This window comes from Salvelinus sp. IW2-2015, linkage group LG8, assembly GCF_002910315.2.
Source record: "Salvelinus sp. IW2-2015 linkage group LG8, ASM291031v2, whole genome shotgun sequence".
In the NCBI taxonomy this organism is placed as follows: Eukaryota; Metazoa; Chordata; class Actinopteri; order Salmoniformes; family Salmonidae; genus Salvelinus; species Salvelinus sp. IW2-2015.
Window position 1 is genome coordinate 45,937,152 of NC_036848.1, and position 14,182 is coordinate 45,951,333.

The 14,182-nt window shown below is 41.7% G+C and overlaps 1 protein-coding gene across 1 annotated transcript in view; it reads right to left on the bottom strand.

Annotated features, from left to right (window-relative positions):
* The window catches only part of sdccag8 (SHH signaling and ciliogenesis regulator sdccag8), a 58,350-nt gene that overhangs the window by 42,741 nt on the left and 1,427 nt on the right, over positions 1-14,182 (bottom strand). Inside the window, exons 3-13 of the mRNA XM_023993539.2 lie at positions 11,784-11,869; positions 11,346-11,459; positions 10,987-11,112; positions 10,779-10,883; positions 10,540-10,604; positions 10,208-10,399; positions 9,592-9,730; positions 8,112-8,264; positions 7,549-7,683; positions 1,671-1,787; positions 1,158-1,300 (exon numbers count right to left, since the gene is read on the bottom strand). Of these exons, the coding sequence (XP_023849307.1) occupies positions 1,158-1,300; positions 1,671-1,787; positions 7,549-7,683; positions 8,112-8,264; positions 9,592-9,730; positions 10,208-10,399; positions 10,540-10,604; positions 10,779-10,883; positions 10,987-11,112; positions 11,346-11,459; positions 11,784-11,869 (1,375 nt within the window). The remainder of the gene's footprint in view (positions 1-1,157; positions 1,301-1,670; positions 1,788-7,548; positions 7,684-8,111; positions 8,265-9,591; positions 9,731-10,207; positions 10,400-10,539; positions 10,605-10,778; positions 10,884-10,986; positions 11,113-11,345; positions 11,460-11,783; positions 11,870-14,182) is intronic.

Here is a 14,182-nt window from a genome sequence, read left to right on the forward strand (position 1 = left end):
AATAGGTGGACAGAGACGGGACAGGGATAGCAGTATGGACAGAGATGGAGGGACAGGGATAGCAGTATGGACAGAGCGTATGGACAGGGATAGCAGTATGGACAGAGACGGGACAGGGATAGCAGTATGGACAGAGACGGGGACAGGGATAGCAGTATGGACAGAGACGGGGACAGGGATAGGCAGTATGGACAGAGAACGGGGACAGGGATAGCAGTATGGACAGAGATGGGGGACAGGGATAGCAGTATGGACAGAGGATGGACAGGGATAGCAGTATGGACAGAGACGGGGACAGGATAGCAGTATGGACAGAACGGGGACAGGGATAGCAGTATGGACAGAGACCGGACAGGGGATAGCAGTATGGACAGAGACGGCGGGACAGGGATAGCAGTATGGACAGAGACCGGGACAGTACTGCTATCCCTGTCCCCGTCCATACTGCTATCCCTGTCCCCCATCTCTGTCCATACTGCTATCCCTGTCCCCCATCTCTGTCCATTCTGCTATCTCTGTCCATACTGCTATCCCTGTCCCCAGTCTCTGTCCCTACCTCTGTCCATAATGCTATCCCTGTCCCCCGTCTCTGTCCCTACTTATGTCCATAATGCTATTCTTGTCCCTACCTCTGTCCATACTGCTATCCCTGTACCAGTCTCTGTCCATAATGCTATCCCTGTCCCCTGTCTCTGTCCATAATGCTATCCCTGTCCCTGTCTCTGTCCCTACCTCTGTCCATAATGCTATCCCTGTCCCCGTCTCTGTCCATAATGCTATCCCTGTCCCCCATCTCCGTCCCTACCTCTGTCCATAATGCTATCCCTCTCCCTACCTCCGTCCATACTGCTATCCCTGTCCCCTGTCTCGGTCCCTACCCCAAGCCCCTGTCCCCTGTCTCGGTCCCTACCCCAAGCCCCTGTCCCCTGGCACATAAGGAGAAACTGAGGTCTGTATGAGAGGAGACAGCAGCCGGTCTGGGTGAGTTTAATATAAGGTACGGTGCTTCCTGACTGTGGAGCTGGCGCAGACTGGTGCCCGGGCTGGGCGCTGAGGGGCTGAGCACTGGCGCAGTGGCGGGCGGCAGCAGAACAGAACAGGGCAGGGTGGCGTGGGCACGGTGGTGTTGTGGCATGTATAATAGGATTAGGGGTTACCTGGTGAGGTGCAGTTGGTGCTCAGCTCGGCCCAGCCGCTCCGTCAGGCTCAGAGCCTCCGCCTGCAGTCGGCCCGCGTCCCTCTGGGCCTGGTCCAAATGCTGCCGGCAGACGCTCAGCTCCACACCCAGCTTCTCCACTTCCTGCCCCCAGCGAGAGAGAGACGGAGGGAGTTATATGTAATACATCACCCGTGCCCTTTTTCGCTATAATATTTGCCTGTAAATAATAGAGGCAACACCATGCAACCTCAAATATGCTACGTTCTCCAACTTGAAAAAAGGAATAGTATTCCCATGTTTTCAACATGACAAATAAGGATGAATAATAAATCAATCCCGAAAAAGAACAGACATACTGAGACAGAGTTGCTTGAGAGGGGCTGCCAATCTTTTACACAAATACCTGAGAAAAGTACATTTTCTAAAACGTTCCTGCATAAAAGTGACACCAGCACACAGTCAATAAAAAGGTTGTGGATTTTTTCACTCTCCCTGCCATGCCCGGCCTCACCTGTTCAGTCATCTCTAGCTGCCGTGTTGTCTTGGAGCTGCAGTCTCGGAGCTCCCTCTCTACCTCCTCTCTCTTCAGCTGAGCCTGGCTGAGCCGGTAACGCAGCTCCCCACACACCTGGACACACAGGAGACAGGACAGGATAAGGGGTCACAGTAGAAATTGACATTGTGTCTGCTCCTAGTTGTTTTCTACTATAGCCCTTTCATTAGAATAACCTTACCAAATACATTTGCATGTACAGGAATTTGACATATAGTACTAAATGTTGTTGATCAGTAATAATAAACAGAATTAAGATGAAGTTGACCTAAATAAAGCTCAATGCACAGTCTTCATTCAGAATCAGTAGCTAATGATTGCATTGGTTGTAATGACATACCCCTAAATGCACTCAACTGCAAGCCATGACACCCGCCATCTCAGTTTGTTCCGAAATTGTTTTGGTAGTTAGAAACAGATAATATTAGCATTCCTGTAACAATATTWTGTTGAAATGTAATTTGATCTCTGAGAAATTAAGCTAATTGATTGCACCCAAAATGGCCATTATAATTTATAATATTTTTATAATATGAAATAAATATAGTACCAATTATCCATTTTGGACCAAACTTTTTATAACAATGAAGAGGTGAGGACCTACGGACCCCCCACCTACGGACCCCCCACACCAACCAGTGTACAGTATCAGTTCTCTAGTTCACCCAAATGACATTGGTTTCCTTACCCTGTAAGCAGCCTATTGACAAGAAGACTGCAGCGCATGGTTTGGTTTTGTAGGCCACTGTTTCATCATTGTATACAGATTACATTTTACTKTATCTGAAACAGAACAGTCTCTGTCATTTATTTGACTAATGTTTGACACATGGTGCTGTATCAGGATTCAAAGTGAATTGGGAGAAAACTGAAATAATTCCCATTTCTAATCATGACAAATCAAGCTTATAAAGTAGATTTCAGTGGAAATGTACAAAGACATGAAATACCTGGGTGTATTAATACCATGCAATCTGGAGGCATATAAAATAAATTACTCTCYTTTAATAGATAGGATTGAATCTGATGTTCAGAGACAGAGAACTCTCCCTATTTCTATCTTAGGCAGGGTCAACATAATCATAAAGSTAGAGTGACTCATATGAAGATCTATTATTGGGCTGCACAACTGTGCTCACTTAAACAATGGACAGCAGACTATCCTTGTGCATGGAGGTGTATTGAAGCCATAAATATAATACCTTATGATCTAAAATATATATTCACTACTTCAGGTCCAAGGCATGGAAGAAATAAAATCTGACAATCCAATGATTCTCAATCCCATTCGTGTTTGGGAAAATTTACATAAATTCACGAGGTAGAAATAGGGCTGTTGTGGAGACGTATTACCGCCACACAGGTGGTCACGAGTCATGAAGGCAGTCAAATTCCACATCACTGTTTAGTCACTGTAATTAGGCTTCTCCAAGCTCTGATGCTGCTGCTGGTCATTAGTAGCCTACCAAACTTGCACTCTATTGTCCCTCTAATCAGTCTGACATTAATGCAAATGTATTTGAAAATCTAATCAAACACTTCACGAGAGCTCATGTTGCTCAACATTTCTATAGGCTATGCAATTGCGGGAGAAAACAGAGTGATGGCCGCTAATAAAAAGAGGAGGATCCCATCAGCTTTCTATAGGCTAGGTCTACTATATTTATTTCTCAACTTTCCTAATATTAAGCACATTGCTTATATTTACAGCAGGAGTAAAGCCTACCTGGCTGGCATGAAAATAAACCACGGGGAAAAGCATCCTCCATTCACTATTTAAGTGCATAGATGACATGTATTTTTTCCCGCTTCCTCGTTTCGATACAGGTGCATGATAATGGTCCATTCTAAATTAAAACAAATGTCACACATATATTATTTAGTATATGTAAAGACAAGATTAAATCAAGAATAGTCTGATGGGTGACAATATTAGCCTATCACTTCGGAATTCTATACTGTCACTTGTGAATGATGTCCAGCGTAAGAATCAATGCCTTTTTTGTGTGATTTTTTCTAAATCATAGTCAAACACGTAGCCTAGCCCATAGGCCTATATGTTTTAATAATGTTTGTATCACAACTAAAGTGGCCAGATAACTTCTTAGAATTAAGCACATTATTCCACTTTACAAGGTGTATAGAGCCTAACTGGCATATATAAGAGGCATGTGAGTTTCAAGTTTGGGGAAGGTAATTTTCACCATAAAAATGCACCCTTATAATAAAAGCATTACATGCATAATCACATTTGCGGTCACTTTTGATAATAGTGTTTTCCGCTAAAGGAACATTCACGCTTCTAGCCTACTGCCGTGTGCTCACTGCTGCCCTTATAATGTGAAGAAATAGCCTAATAGTTTAACAACATTTTAAGCTAAACCTGATCTGTTGCGCCAGCCTCATTGCATAAAAACGTTTTTTTGGGGTTGGTAGTGGTTGTATTAATTTGGGCTCTATCGTATCCCACAACTGTCCCAGAATGGAATATTTATTTCTTGCACACAATAGGTCAACTTTTATACTATGGGGGATAGTAGATTAATGTAGGCTAGTGCTTTTGCTGTTCATTAGGCCTACTCATCTTGTTGGCTGACGAAAAGTAAATGTGGACAGTTCTTCCAATATCTTCAATATGCAACTCGGAATTGGATAAGGATGCACGCAGTTGCATCCCCAAAGTGTCTCTCTTCAATTGATTCCTGTGAGAAAGACCCAATAAAACATGACGTAGAACCATGAGAGTGAGAAGCGCATCGGATTGCGCAGCACACTCAGGGAGGTCACACCGCAGCACTCCGGGCTGCAAAAGGCATGGATTTTTTTAGGGTGCATTACGGCCACAAAGGGGATGCCGCCGTGAAATTTGAGGCATTATCAAGTGCTTGTCAAATTGTCAATGAGAGACTGTTGGAGTGTGTACATACAGCCTTTGCAAAAAACAAAGCAGAGATCATGCCTTTCAAGGGACTTTTTTCAAATCATCATTAGTCTCATCATGTATTAAAAATCAAAACATATAGCCCAACGTTTGTAACTACTAAAGTTACATTAATAACTCTAAATTAAGCATATAGGAGTACCTATTTCTTTGTTAAATTGCTCAACACAGAAAAGCCACATGTGCGCACTCCCTCAAATCGTTTGGAGAAAATATTAATATTTCATTCAGCTTTGTTCAATTGTATCCTTCATTCTATAAAATAATGCCACGGAATTATAAGCAAATCTTCCCTGCCAAATTAACTAGTGTCACCCACAGCCATTTGGCATAGCCACATAAGGACAACTCAGAGTTTGCTATTCTGTTCTTCTGAAATAGACTACATTTTCTTCATATCATGATTATTTAGACCTGTCTAAAATAAATAATGGATTTATTGTGAAGGTGTAGGCTATATTACATGGATGAATTAGACTTTTTTAAATGGCTTGTAGGCTATGTGTGGAAGCCAGGAGATGCTAAATGKGTTTATGTTAATTAAACGGTCAATTACCGTTTGACAATAACGACTGACCATTTGTGACCGCCACAGCCCTATGTGGAAAGAACCTATTTCACCAGACACCCCTGTTTGGAATAACCCCACCTTACCTCCAGCGCTTCATGACAACACCTTTAAGTCCTGCCTCCAAAGTGGCATTGTGAATTTTGAACATGTGTACTATGATGACCTCTACTGTCATTGAATCAATTACAGGAAAGATTTGGATTATCCAAGGCCCATTTCTTTAATTTCCTAAAACTCWGAAATCTTATTCAATCGCGTCAACAGAATAAGCATAGAAAAAATACTGAAAGAAGTTTCTACGCCAAAGAAGTTGATTGCCAAGTTATATAAAGGGTTGCTTGAAACTCTACCTGATGGTTCAGAACCTATAAAGAAAAAATTACAAACCCATCCAAAGGAAGAAATTGAGGAGAATCATTGGTCACAGATATGTGAAAATGTTCAAACCTGCTCTTAAAACCTAAGAGATAAACTACTGCAATTTAAGATCATTCATAGGACTCACTACACTCCTGCCAAAATACATGTATTGCACCCAGAAATGTCACATCTCTTTTGGAGAAGCAAATAGAACAAAGGAACCATATTACATATGCTGTGGTCTTATGATAAACTGACACCATTTTGGGATAATGTATGCGCTATCATTTCATTGAGTCCAGGAATGTATATCCTTCCATCTCCACGATTATGTCTGTTGGGAAATGTAAATATTGGTGATCAGAGAAATTTTGCAATGTAGGTCTAATTGCTGCAAAAACATATATAGCCATCAAATGGAAAGTCTCATATTCACCCTCAACAACAAACAGGTGGAATTAACTATCTATCTAGATACATACATCCCGTTAAATTTGGTATATTATAAAGTTAAACAGAAACCTGAAATATTTGACAGAATTTTGAAAAACATACTGTATGTTGATCACCTTAAAATGTGTTTTGTATAGTTGCCATTTTGTTTTTGTGAAGTCCTGTAGAAAAACGATTTTAAAAAACAAATTGTCAAAAAATATATTAGGTTTATGTCCCATCCTTCATCCTGATTCTGACCACTAGATGATACTGTTCCTGCTATTAGGTGATACAAAAAAAGAATTCCCCTCAATGTTAAAGGGATAGTTCATCCAAATTACAAAATKACATTGGTTTCCTTACCCTGTAAACAGTCTATGGACCAGGTATGCCAGCAACCCATGCTTTGATGCTTTGTTTACCTGGCCACTGTTTCAAATGCTAACTTTTTAGCATTTGTGCCACAAATCCAATGCAAGTCAATAATACCTATATTAAAATCTGTAAATACAAAATTAATTTTGATAATTTTAACATGAAACGTGATAATGCTAATATAGGTACCATTTTCTTGCATTGGATTTCTGCCACAAATGCTAAAAATGTTGCATGTGAAACAGTGGCCAACAAAACCCATGCATGGGTTACTGTCATACCTTGTCAATAGACTGCTTACAGGGTAAGAAAAACAGCGAATTATCCCTTTAACATTGAGTGGAGATTTTTTTTTTGTATCACCTAATAGCAGGAGCAGCACCATCTAGTGGTCAGAATCTGGTAATATCAGGATGTAGGATGGGATATAAACCTAACAACTTCAATGACAAATGTATCTGAACAGGGGGGAAAAAAACATCCCCAAGTTCACTGGGAACACATTACATAGCAAGAAGAAACAATACTCAGAGCCGCAGCTCCATAGTTGTCAAACACAGAAAAACTGATACTATATACTCGTTGTTGACATGGAGTGTGTGTGTGTGTGTGTGTGTAGGGGGGGTCCATGGGTGGCTTTTGAACATTTCTTTGGATTCCTCATGTCTAACTAATTGTTAGAAAATAGATCAATATAGTACCTATTGAATATTATATGAATCCTACAAATTAAAATGGCAAATTTGGATGGAATCAATTAACTTAATTTCTCAGATCAAATTATATTTCAACACAATGTTGCAGGAATGCTAATCTGTTTCTAACAACAGAAACAATTTCAGAACAATCTGAGATGGTGGGTGTTGGAATCCTATTTTTTGTACTTTTGAGGTGGAATGACCCAACTGCCTCCTAGAACTGGCATGGTTAGAGCTTGAAGCTTCCAAATAAAATATTGATATAGACAAGGCTTTGGTGCCACCCAGTGGCTTTAAAATGCATTAAAAAGATGTCACTGAAATCACTCTCCTCTAGGGACTGCAGTAGTGTGTACTGTGTCTGTAACTGCCAGTTCAACACCTTAGCCACTATACCAACAGGCTCAAACCTGGAACCTCTCTATGTGTTGTACAGTAGTAAGGTGGCTCCAGTACCTTGCTGGTGTCCTGCTCCTGTGATGTGAGTTTGCGTAGGGTCTCATCCAGCTGAGTGCTCAGGGAGCCCCTCTCTCTTTCCCCCCTGGCCAGTTGACCCTCCAGCTCTGCTACCCTCTGGGATAGGCTGGCCACCTGGGAGTGGAGACAAAGAAATTGATCAAACTGAAATCCTACTGTATGGAAGAACGCTTCATACGTTTTGCATGGGTGTAATTGTGTAGTTATTCCACTAGATGGTGGCAAATATGAGAAATATGGCCTTTGTGATCTGTGGTCAATATTCTAATTATTTTGTTTTTTGGCCCATCCCTTCTTCAGAGGACAAAAGTAACTGTTTTAAATGTATACAATGCCTTCAGAAAGTATTCAGACCCCTTGACAGTAGTTACATAGAAAATATAGTTTTTTAATACTCAAATACTGCATCTTCAATATATTTTATGCTTGCTGCTATTGTATTACCTTAATAAAACATTTAATTAGCGACTAGGATAAATAGAGAAAGTTGAACACATCTCAATTTGAGCTTTAATGAAAGTTTCAAAGGCAGAAGGACAGACCGTTTGGGCCAGTGTCTCCTTCTCCTTCAGGGCCTCGTTGCGTACCCCCTCTCTGGCCTCAGAGATTTTCTCCTGCTCTGCAGCCATCTCAGTCTCCAGCCTATCTCTCTGTCTGGCTAGCTCCCTGGCAAATGCCTCACACTGCACCACCGCCTGTAGGAAGAACAAAACTAGTACACACAGACACGGACGGGTACACACAAGTGTCAAAGGGAGGAGGATACAGCAAAAAATATATTTCAAGTGTCTCACAAAAAAATTACCTTTCTTATGTTTACCACTTCTATATCTTGAAAACATGTACAACATCATATAAACCTTTCAGATTCACTGTTCTAATAAGGTACTGTACTAGTCTCGAAAAGCCGACCCTAGGCAACAGCAGTGACTAGTCTGCTAGATATGACAGACTCGCTTGGTCAGTCCGATAAGAGAAAAAAAGTCAGACATGCCAGAACGTTGCGATTCTAAACATACACATAGGGTAAAGGGGATACCTAGTCAGTTGTACAACTGAATGCATTAAACTGAAATGTGTCTTCCACATTTAACCCAACCCCTCTGAATCAGAGAGGTGCTGCCTTAAATCAACATCCTCAGCTCGGGGATTCGATCCAGCACGAAAGYGATTTTAGGGAAGGTAGTTGATGCAAACTAGCTACTTGTGAAATGCAGGAATTAAAAATAACCTCTGATCTCTATCTTGCTAGCTACTATTTTGTATTTTATTCAAGCAGATCAGGTAGTGCGTAGCCAGTGACAGTTACTCTATGCAAAACTGACGTTCTGTTATGTACAGACGTGTGAAGCCGAAACATTGGAACATTGTGGGAGGCAACCCGGATGTCTAGAGAGACTAATCACGTACAAAAGGGTCCAAGCAAAAACATTAAAACCAGTATCGTGATAACGCTGACGTCATCCATTCCTATGGAAAACTCCAAATGGTGCATGAAGCCGGAAGTATTTGAAGTGGCCATAACTAGCAAAGGATCACGGTCAATGTAGTCGTTTTCATCCTGACTAAGAGTCAACCTTAATGTCTATGCGCCTCCTCGTAGCATGCTGGCCTGTGATTGGTCTGTTTCAGCATGTGCTCCTGTGTAACGACAAATGTAGTAGTCAGAATGGATCACTATTTCATTAAATATCTTGATTTGTAGCCAACTTTAAAATAATTCACCGTGGGGATCAAACTTGATCATAATAAACACATTTTAGAGCCTAAAATGGCAATCAATTATTATATTTTTTTGTTCTGGCGATCATAATTTACATAGGCTTTCTAGGGTAGACCAGGGCTTTTGGCACCGGTACGTTGCTATGCAGGTAGCTGACCAGCAGAGCTTGTGACTTCACGCTCCAGACCGGACACTGGGGGCCTGGGTCCAAGCCATTAAAGTGTGTAGTTGAGCAGCCTGACCAGTAGATGTCACTGCTGCTCAGTAATGTTCCGCAAGTGAGTGGTTGTCTGATTCACCCTGGTCTTCTCCAGGTTGGCCTCCTCAGCCATCTCTACAGCCTGTTTGACCTGCTGGTAGGCTGCCCACTCTCTCTGCTGGGCCTCGCTCTGACTGGCCCTCAAAGAGCACAGCACACTCATCAGCTCATCACGCTCTCTGTGGGACACACACACACAGATAAACACACATGCTCATTTCAATGTGGGCAAATAAAAGCTATGTTCATCAATAATCATTTTGGTGTAAGGATACTAATTTTCAGTCACTTGTAGACATGCCATGCCCAAACAAAGCCAGATTTGTCATTTGTGATTGACATGGAGACTGAATTACTGACAACCTTGCTAAAGGGGATGGAAAATTGATTGCTTTGTGTCAGAATATGCCAACTGGATTGATTGAGATGACATCTCAATGTGAACATTCTTCCTTTGACATAGCTCAGAGGCACTGACCAACCAATGAACAAGGGAATAAATCAATTGTGATCAATGGCAAAGCCAGAGGCGTACTAGAAAGGAAAGATGTCCCTTGGTATGGTATGGTGGTATGAGACCTTGTAGGAACCCAACTACTCTAATCAATACAGGACAAAATATCAGGACAAAAGGAGACAAATGCATGATCACTGACTTGGTGAGTCTCTCAATGGCCTGGATGTGCATGTTGGAGTGTGTCTCTGCCAGCACGGCCTCATTCTGGGCACACTTCAGACAGAGGCCGCCTACGCACTTCTTGGCACTGCCCGCCGCTGCCATCGCTTCCTTATGTCTCAGACGACCTTTGACTTCTTCACACTCCTTCTGACTGCTGGCCAGGTTCTTGCTGAATGGAGGTGATCAAAACAACAGAATATCAGGAAAAACAGGATGCACGAAGAGGATGAAAAATTCAACCCTGATTAATCACATATGCAAGATCTCTGTGAATTAATGAAGATCTATAAAGTCATACAGTTCACTTACTTCAGTGACCTTACTTGAGCTTCCAGTGTCTCTGTCTGGGCTAGATAGAGGGATTTGAGCTGCTCCTGAGGCCAAGTTGATAATGTGATGTTGGAGAGGAGATTAGCTGTCAACATTACTCTCAAGTCACTTAAAAATGTAAAAGCTAGGGTAATAAAAGAATGGATCTACATGTAGAAATGCTGTCAGCTGCTGTACTCAGTACAGAAGGTTAGGTGACCATAGTCATACAGGCCTACCAGTTCTTTCTTCCATTTGTGTTCCTCTGCTTGTTGAAAGACAATATGAGCTGGTATGAAAGCTGTTCTTTGAGGACTGTCTTCCCTGGGCGGCTCGGAATTCACCTAGGAGAGAATACAACGATGAAAAATGGGTCCTTCTGTCGTTTCTGCACTTATCTCCACAATGGAATTTTAACCCAGAACCATCATTGTGAAAACCCATTACCGTGCCATCTAAGAGAGTGTAGTCTTTCAGGGTGTCTTCCACCAGTTTGGACTTGATCTCTCCATGTAGTTTCTCATTCTCTACCACCACCACCCTTATCCTCTGTTTCATCCCCAGAAGCTCCTCCTGCCAACAACATCAACGAGCAGTCACAAACAACAGATACACAGGCATACACACAGTTGTGCTTAGGTCAGTAGATGTTGGTAGAATTTTGGCGGGTTACAAATGTCCAGCAAGATGAACATCTACCACTGTAATTCATTCCATGTAATGAATATCCATTGGTGAACAAATTGAATAAGAACTTTAATGAGTCAGTGGTAACGAGACTCTGTGGGGTCATCATACAGACAGACCTTGCAGAACTTGACCTCAGCCTCCAGGTGCTGGATGTACTCTGACTGGTTGTGGAGAATGGGGACCAGGTCTTTAACGGCAGGCATGCTAGAGCTCACATCATCTTGACACCTCTGGTAAAATGGATTAAAGAAGGATTGTCTCTGTTAGTCATCAACAAACTTACAATCGGACAACAAAAGCGTTGCACCCAAACAAATTGTGCAAAAAACAAACTAGTCTGCCACACCACCAGTGTCTGAACTCAATAACTACATAGTTATTTCCAAGAGGTTTTTTGGTGATCAATCAATATATTGCTGTAGGATGGAATTGATGACGTGGAGTTGATCTGATCTAAGTAGGCCTGTAAAGGGAAAGGACATCTAGACATCTGTGTTGTGTTAATTGTCTTAAATCTTAACATAGACGCTTATGCACGGTCTTGAGGATAGTACCTTTGGAGAAGATTTTCTCTTTGAAGGAGAAGTGAGTGAAAGTGTCTCTTTTTGCTGCTTTTGCAGGAGTGATCGCAGCTGATTTACTGAAAAACAAAATAATCAATTAGCATATGTAGCAGTGCAAATACACAGGTAAAACTGATTGCAAAAAATATCCATGGGGATAATAATGAAGTGTGCATGTTATTTTGGGAAATCAGTGCTGATGCATGAAGATGTGTCTCTATGGTAGGGTACTCCAACTTCAGCTACTGATTGTACGCCAGATATGTGATAACTATGTTTCCATTTAGTATTTTATTAGAATCCACATTAGCTGTTGCCAAGGAGGCAGCTACTCTTAGGGTTCAAACAGAAATAAAACATTACATCATACACATCTGTGTTGCTTCATTATTACATAACAAGTGTACATTGCTCAATTTTTTCATTACAATTTTACATGACAAAGAATAATGTGTGTGTGTTGCAGGGCATTAAAGGTTAGCTTATACAAAACTCTGACCTGTTCTCGATTTGGAGAAAAAGGCATCACATACAGTGCATTCAGAAAGTATTCAGACCTGTTGACTTTTTCCACATTTTGTTACATTACAGCCTTATTCTAAAATTGATTAAATATTTTTTTTCTTCTAATAAATCTACACACACACAATAACCCATAATGACAAAGCGAAAACACGTTAAGACATTTTTGCAAATGTATAAAAAAAATAAAAACATACCTTTACATAAGTATTCAGACCCTTTGCTATGAGACTCGAAAATGAAATCAGGTGCATCCTGTTTCCATTAATCATCCTTGAGATGTTACTACAACTTGATTGGAGTCCACCTGTGGTAAATTTAATTGGTTGGACATGATTTGGAAAAGAACATGTCTATGTAAAAGGTCCCACAGTTGACAGTGCATGTCAGAGCAAAAACCAAGCAATGAGGTCGAAGGAATTGGCCGTGGAGCTCCAAGGCAGGATTGTGTCGAGGCACAGATCTGGAGAAGGGTACCAAAACATTTCTGCAGCATTGCAGGTCCCCAAAAACACAGTGGCCTCCATCATTCTTAAATGGAAGAAATGTAGAACCACCAAGACTCTTCCTAGAGCTGGCCGACAGCCCAAACTGAGCAATAGGGGGAGAAGGGCCTTGGTCAGGGTGGTGATGAAGAACCTGATGGTCACTGACAGAGCTCCAGAGTTGTTCTGTGGAGATGGGAGGACCTTCCAGAAGGACAACCATCTCTGCAGTTCTCCACCAATCAGGACTTTATGGTAGAGTGGCCAGACGGAAGACACTCAGTAAAAGGCACATGACAGCCCACTTGGCACCTAAAGGACACTCAGACCATGAGAAATAAGATACTTTGGTCTGATGAAACCAAGATTGAACTCTTTGGCCTGAATGCCTAGCATCTCATAACCTGGCGCCATCCCTACGGTGAAGCATGGTGGTGACAACATCACGCTGTGGGGATGTTTATCAGCAGCAGGGACAGGAAGACTAGTCAGGATCGAGGGAAAGATCAACGGAGCAAAGTACAGAGAGATACTCGATGAAAACCTGCTCCAGAGCGCTCAGGACCTCAGACTGGGGTGAAGGTTCATCTTCAAACAGGACAACGACCCTAAGCAGACAGCCAAGACAACACAGGAGTGGCTTTGGGATACGTCTCTGAATGTACTTGAGTGGCCCAGCTAGAGCCTGGACTTGAACTCGATCGAACATCTCTGGAGAGACCTGAAAATAGATGTGCAGTGACGCTCCCCATCCAACCTGACAGAGCTTGAGAGGATCTGCAGAGAAGAATGTGACAAACTCCCCAAATACAGGTGTGCCAAGCGTGTAGCATCATACCCAAGAAGACTTGATGCTGTAATTGCTGCCAAACTTGATGCTGTAGGTGCTTCAACAAAGTACTGACTAAAGGACCTGAATACTTATTATGTAAATGTGATGTTTTTTTATTTTTATAAATTTGCACAAATTTCCAAATACCTGTTTTTGCTATGTCATTATGGGGTATTGAGTGTAGATTGAGGGGAAAAAACGATTTAATCCATTTGAGAATAGTTGTAATGTAACAAAATGTGGAAAGTCAAAGGGTCTGAATACTTTCCGAATGCACTGTAAATGTCAGTGTACATTTGCAAGTAGCTCTACATAAACCAGAGAACTCAGAAAGATATTAAAACCATGTTTTGTATCGAGTGAGAAATGCCTCGTGCAAGTTGTTTTGAAGTTGTTTTGGTCGCACTGTGTGTCACGCTGTCATCTACTTCACGCGGCCGCATAGAAATGACTAATCCTGCAAAGATGCTGGGAAACGCTAGATGTGTGGCAGCTAAGATGGTGAGGAACCTCCTTGCACAGTACAAGACATTGATTTAATATCTTTCTGA